Source organism: Fusarium coffeatum, assembly GCF_003316985.1.
Source record: "Fusarium coffeatum strain FIESC_28 chromosome Unknown BRIP53273_contig_333, whole genome shotgun sequence".
Lineage (NCBI taxonomy): Eukaryota > Fungi > Ascomycota > Sordariomycetes > Hypocreales > Nectriaceae > Fusarium > Fusarium coffeatum.
Genome location: NW_022158122.1, coordinates 1 through 6,210, shown reverse-complemented (window position 1 = coordinate 6,210; position 6,210 = coordinate 1). Strand labels below are relative to the sequence as shown.

The 6,210-nt window shown below is 47.5% G+C and overlaps 3 protein-coding genes across 3 annotated transcripts; 2 read left to right on the top strand and 1 right to left on the bottom strand.

Moving 5' to 3' along the window:
• Window positions 1-1,059: 1,059 nt before the first annotated feature.
• FIESC28_10813 (uncharacterized protein) lies at window positions 1,060-2,037 on the top strand (the record flags this gene model as incomplete). Its single annotated transcript, XM_031164943.1, has 1 exon — window positions 1,060-2,037. One exon carries the CDS (start codon window positions 1,060-1,062, stop codon window positions 2,035-2,037), a length of 978 nt encoding a protein of 325 aa, XP_031011000.1.
• Window positions 2,038-2,126: 89 nt separating this feature from the next.
• FIESC28_10812 (uncharacterized protein) lies at window positions 2,127-2,716 on the bottom strand (the record flags this gene model as incomplete). The annotated part of the gene is made up of 2 exons (XM_031164942.1): window positions 2,127-2,434; window positions 2,485-2,716. 2 exons carry the CDS (start codon window positions 2,714-2,716, stop codon window positions 2,127-2,129), a joined length of 540 nt encoding a protein of 179 aa, XP_031010999.1.
• A 1,770-nt stretch (window positions 2,717-4,486) lies between these two features.
• FIESC28_10811 (uncharacterized protein) lies at window positions 4,487-6,077 on the top strand (the record flags this gene model as incomplete). The annotated part of the gene is made up of 2 exons (XM_031164941.1): window positions 4,487-4,794; window positions 4,841-6,077. The coding sequence occupies 2 exons, from the start codon at window positions 4,487-4,489 to the stop codon at window positions 6,075-6,077; spliced, it is 1,545 nt and encodes a 514-aa protein (XP_031010998.1).
• Window positions 6,078-6,210: the final 133 nt, after the last annotated feature.

Genomic DNA, 6,210 nt, shown 5'->3' with positions numbered 1-6,210 from the left:
GGTTAAAATTGCAGTGAAGAAAATCAGCAATGCCGTCAAAAAACATTTGGCGTCCAACGTTAGGCAATACTTTGCAACCGCGAGGTTCTTTCAATTTAGCGGAGGATTAATACTATTTCAATTGAGATACGATATGAACCAGCTTTTCTTTTCATATATGGGCTCTATTTGCGGTAAAGGATAGAATCTTTGAGAGTCGAGACTCGTAGTGTAATAAACTGCCCATCGGCAATTTATCCAAATCTGTTTACTTCCTCAACCAGTCCCTACAAGTGCATCTGTCGGATCTTGATATCCATCACTGCGATTGGCCTTAAGGCCTCATCAATGGCAGCATCAGCCACAACAATGGAGAAGCTCTGGGGCTAACCGTATTTGAGTCCGAAGTATCTGATCCGGTTACTTGTTCTTGATCTGGGAAGCTGGCTTTCTGTAGAGGTTATCTTGATCTTACCTTACCAAGTTATGAAGTCGATCTCTTCACTGGATCTACCACTAAAGCAGCTAAGCGATCAACTGATTGCGCGCCTACGGGTCTATCCGAGCCAACCAGAAAGCTGTAAAGCCTTAGTGTACTTTGTTTTAGCTTGATTTCCTTATTGGTTTGTTATCTTCATGTCCGTCCAAGACAAACATATAAAGAGATGTGAGGGTGAGAGGGCCAGTTATTCCAGGAAGAGAGTTTTGGTAGAGGCTCTGTCGGAATTTAATTCATTGTGCAAACGGAGTCCAAGATGAAGACATTGTGAGTTTTGTGGACAATGGGAAGGTTCAAGTTGGACGCCCACAAGATAAGAGGGACGGAGCTGAAGTTTTTTGCGTTTTCGCGTGATGTGGAAGGAAGGTTGGAAGCTACTTCTCCATCGGCGACGAGGGTGCTTAAGTATGCTCAATTTGGTTTATGGCATCGCTTACCGCCCTGGAAACGCCGTGGCTGCCTACCGCTGCAGAACTTCAACGCTCACAATACATTTGAACCTGCATAGCCCCAAGACTTGAATATATCCCACAAGAATTCATTCTGATGAATTATTCCTTCTCTGTAAGAATTGAGGGAAAATGGCAACACTTAACAAACATGCCTCAACCGGGCCCCCGTTTTCTGAGGCGTTTCAGCTCTTCGAATTAAGCGAATCAGACGCCACACCACAACGTCTTCCCGGTTACCCACGAATATCCCTTCAAGACCAACCAAAATTGCTCAACTTTCTAGAGAAAGAATACTGCTCGAAGGATCTTGATGTAGTAGCAAAAAGGCTTTGGTGGATGTCTACGCAGGACCATGCTAATATCTCACCTCTACACCGCCAAGCTGTCAAGGGACGAAATATCGTTGTGTCTCAAGATCCAAAGCTACATCTCGTCTGGATCCAGGATCGAATTTTCATCAAACCGTTACCAAAATATCTTACATCCCATGCATTTTGGAAGCAGTACTTGGCTCCAGACGGAGATCCTCGGCGAGAGCGTATTCGCAAGGCTGCTCTGGGATTCCTGAGGACTTGGTTCTATCTCATACAATCTGAATATGACTTCAACCTTGCACAAGATATAAGTCGATGTTTAATTCCTGCTGGAGTCACTTGGGAAGCGTTCTGCGATTTTTCAACTGATTTTCCGGAGATAAGCGACAAAGATGTCTCTGAACGATACGCCTACGGGGAAATTCGGTTAACGAGACTTAACATCTACGCACCCTTGATCCTTGGAAAATCAAAGTTCCATCGCGTCGAGCATCAGTACGGAGCATACTTCGCGCACTTTTACGGACCAATCTTATTTATCATCGCGATGGTATCAACCATACTCAGTGGACTACAAGTTGCCATCGCGGTCCAGCAAGAACATCCTGGTCGAAACAGTCTAGGCTTACAAGACGCTGGTCTGTGGTTCAGTGTTGTGATAATTCTTCTTGTTTGCACTATTGTTCTAATCCTGTTTACGGTTCTGATCTACAAGATTGCTCGGGAGTGGAGATTTGCTATTCGAGATCGGCTCAGGATTTTGGAAGAAGGAAAGGTAGGTAAGTCACTCTAAGTGAGTATTTGTGGTGTGTCTCTTTTCGAGACTTTCTTTTTTTTTTTAGATTTTGTATAGCCGGCCGTAAGACTTTCTTTCATTGGGGATTATTGATATCTATATTGCCCGTGTTCTTGAGATTGTCCGGCGCCTGGCTGCCAACCTTGTTGCTGCTGCCGTGATGCATCGTTATGCCAATAATCATGAACTGCTTGATTCTTCTCCGCCATCCGGGGCCATATCGATTCTGGTAACCTTGCTTCTGTTGGCGGTACGCTTGCTTGGCTGTTCTCAGCTGGTGGGTCGGCCTTTTCAGTCATTCTCTTGTGAACTCGTGCGGATGCTCGCTTTCGCTTCTTGGATTTTCTTCGTCGATCGCATAGGATGATTCCCATGACGAGTAGTAGAACGCCAACTATCACAAAGTTAGTTTTTTGTCTTTCTTCAGCAATGAGATTGACATACCCAATGCTCCTAGAGCGATAATGATCTCAAGAGCTCCAAAGATCTTGCCACCAGGTAGTCCTCCTGCATCATTTTGATTCGCCTCCTGCGTCACTGTAACGACAGGTGCTTCTTGAGTTGTTGTATAATCCGCTTTCGCAGTTGGGTTCGGAAAGATGGTCGTGAAAATAGTGGTAGATTCGACTGCGTTGATGATGCGAGAGACTTGTAGTTCGAGAGCCAAATCGTCCATTATAGCAAAGAGAGAAACCGAGACCGGGAAAGTCGAAAATAAACCGCTACCAGAGCTTCGTTGTCGTGAATTACAAAATTAAACTGTCGTATTGAATGCAAAAAAGACCGTAAGAAGAAGAATAAAACGATTTGCACCAAAGAATGAAAGTCGCTGCGTGATTCCAGATCAACGTGCAGAAGGAAAGGAAAAGAGAAAAAAGTTTAGTTCAAGACAGCAGATGTCACGGAAGATATGGAGTACAATCGCAACTAACTACCCAGCTAAGTAACTATATCGAGAGAGCCCAGTTGAGGCGAAACCGGGTGCTGCTTGAGGTGTGCATTGTGAGACGGCAGATCAAACACCAAGACCCCTGTCAGCAACGCTCAGCGGTACAAGTTAGCGCTACAGGGGGGAAATACAGGGGGATAACTGTTTCGAGGATGAAGAAAAGCCAAAACACCAAGTCTTTCAGGTTGGTGATGTTACTACCAAGCCGGCTGGTTCAGCTTCCGTGCGGAGCGCGTCTAGATTTTTCGAGCTGACAGGTTTGTGGAGTTTCAGATTCGGGGTCGTATTACGACGACTTAAGCTCTGTGGCCGCATATAGGGTTTGATAATTGATATAGATATTGGCTGGCAATAATTCGTCTTGTGACCATCTGAGGTCTGTCTAGCTGCAGCCAAGGGCCGGATGGACGGTCAAGTTATAGATGCTACCGTGACAACATGTTTCCGATTTCAGGTTGTGATGATCAATGCGTTGTTTATGTGCACTGCCCTACGGGTCTGTTTTAGATGATGGGTTGGCACTTGACAGCGTAATGCGTGATGGCTATACATGCAGTTTGCTTGGCTGTTGTTTACGGGTGAGGTTGTGGTGATGTGGAAGGCGGTCGCGTGTTGGTGTTTTGGGCGGGTCAACGGTTTGCCGAGCTACCGAGCTGCAACGCCAAGGGTAGGCTGTCGGTTTCGGATAAATGATGTTTCCGGGCGGTAACTCTACGATGAAGGTTCGGGTAGGCTGATCAGAAGCAAGGGCAGTGGTCAAACGATCTCAGGGTATCAAGCAGGTCATCTAATTGCTGAGAGTTTATCTTGTCATCAGTTCCTAGGCTTATCTCGGGTTGTTGACGCGTTAGTTGGATATCGCTCCCAATATCTTGTTCCCTAGGTGAATGGGTGTTCAATGGTTGGATTAGAACACAAAGTGAACCAAGATGAACTGCATGAGCAAACACAAGCCGAAAAGAAACCACAAGATACCGATCAATTGACTCAAGATGCAAAATCATCTTGCAGACAAATTTAACATATATAATGAACCTCGATCGTGAAAAACCACAGCCCTACACTGATTAAATCTCAGCTGCAGGGTAACCCCCAAGTCAAATTCCGCGCAAAGACCACCCGGCGGTCTTCTCTCCGTCCGGGGAAGATACCAGCCAGTCTCATTCGCTCAGAATAACTCCTCCGCGCGCCGTCCGCGGGCACCATTACTAAGGCCGAATTGCATGCGTGTCATTGGGTTTCGGGCATCGTTTTTGAGAGTATTCCCATCGTGATTCAACTACTGTTGCCGAGATGCGGGGTGAAGTGAGCGGAGAGTTGGGCTAGCCCGATGACGAAAGGTTAAAGACGTGAGGAGGTGCCCGAGGAGGCCGACGTTGGAATGCGATGACTTCTACGATGCATTGCCATATCTTGAGTGTTATACGCGTCGTTTGAGTAGCACAGCACAAGACAGCCTTATTACGCGTAGCATCGTGACGCTCAATCAGCGACGTCATGGCGATAGTAGACGTCCTCTTCACATGGTGGTCTATCCCCATCGGCCTCGCCATCCTAACAACCTCATACCTCTACGCCTACTTCATAACAAACTCCCACCTTCGCTCCATCCCCGCGCCTTTTCCCGCGCAATTCTCAAATCTATGGCTTCTCTACATCTGCCGTCGCGGCGAACGCTATCGCGTCGTGGATGAGATTCACAAGAAGCTCGGTCCTGTAGTGCGCATCCAGCCGAATCATACCTCTATCGCGGATGTTGATGCCATCGCGACGATCTATGGGCACGGAAATGGATTTTTGAAGTCGTGAGTAATTTTTGCGAGTTACGGGGGGTAGAGCTGATGATGGTAGGGAATTTTATGACGCGTTTGTTTCAATTCGACGGGGTTTGTTCAATACCCGTGATCGCGCAGAACATACGCGTAAGCGCAAACTCATCTCGCACGTCTTCTCCGCCAAATCCATCAGTCAATTCGAACCCTACATCCACGCGAACCTCGAACTTTTTGTCAAACAGCTCGACAAGCTCGTCATATCCAGCCCGTCTACCGATGAGCATGGCAAGCGTCAAGCCCTCATCGATTGTCTTCCTTGGTTCAATTACCTTGCTTTCGATGTCATCGGCGACCTCGCGTTTGGTGTTCCGTTCGGCATGTTAGCCAACGGCGCTGACGTAGCCGAAGTTCGCGATACACCCGATAGTGCGCCTATTTATGCCTCTGCGATTGAGATTCTTAATCGAAGAGGTGAAGTCAGTGCTACGCTGGGATGTTTTCCTCAGTTGAAGCCTTATGCGCAGTATTTACCCGATCCATTCTTTAGTAACGGGCTAAACGCTGTTAAGAATCTTGCGGGTATTGCTATCGCGCGCGTAAAGAACCGATTGGACAATCCGCCTAGTATTGAACGCATGGATCTTTTGGCGAGGTTGATGGAAGGGCGAGATGAGAAGGGTGAGCCTTTGGGTCGGGAGGAGTTGACGGCTGAGGCTTTGACGCAGCTCATTGCTGGCAGCGACACGACTTCCAATTCTTCATGCGCTTTGCTCTACCATGTCACGCGAACTCCCGGAGTCCTCAAGAAACTGCAGGCTGAGCTTGACGAGGCGATTCCATCCGAGATTGATGTGCCGTCATACGACATGGTCCGCGACCTTTCATATTTGAACAACGTTATCAACGAAACCCTTCGCTACCATTCAACATCTGGTATCGGTCTTCCGCGTCAAATCCCCTCGACATCTCCCGGCGTCACCATCAAAGGTCACTATTTCCCACCGGGTAGCGTCCTCAGCGTCCCGACATACACTCTTCACCACTCCAAAGAGATTTGGGGTGCCGACGCAGACGACTTCCGACCCGAGCGCTGGGAAACTGTTACAGATATTCAAAAAACAGCGTTCAATCCATTCAGTCACGGACCGAGAGCGTGCGTGGGAAGGAATGTGGCTGAGATGGAAATGAAGCTCATCGCAGCGACATGGGCGAGGAGATATGTCCCCGAGTTAAGGCAGGGTGTCATGGAAACGAGAGAGGGATTTTTGAGAAAGCCGCTAGGATTGGATATTGCTTTGAAAATGAGGGAGTAGATTGCTGTTCATATATCAAACCCTTCAGGATGTGTCAATGGCTATCATCAAACCAGGCATCACTGTGTATCTGAAACTACCCTTTATGAAATCTAAAGACAACTCATACACGCACATACGACCACAGCTCGCA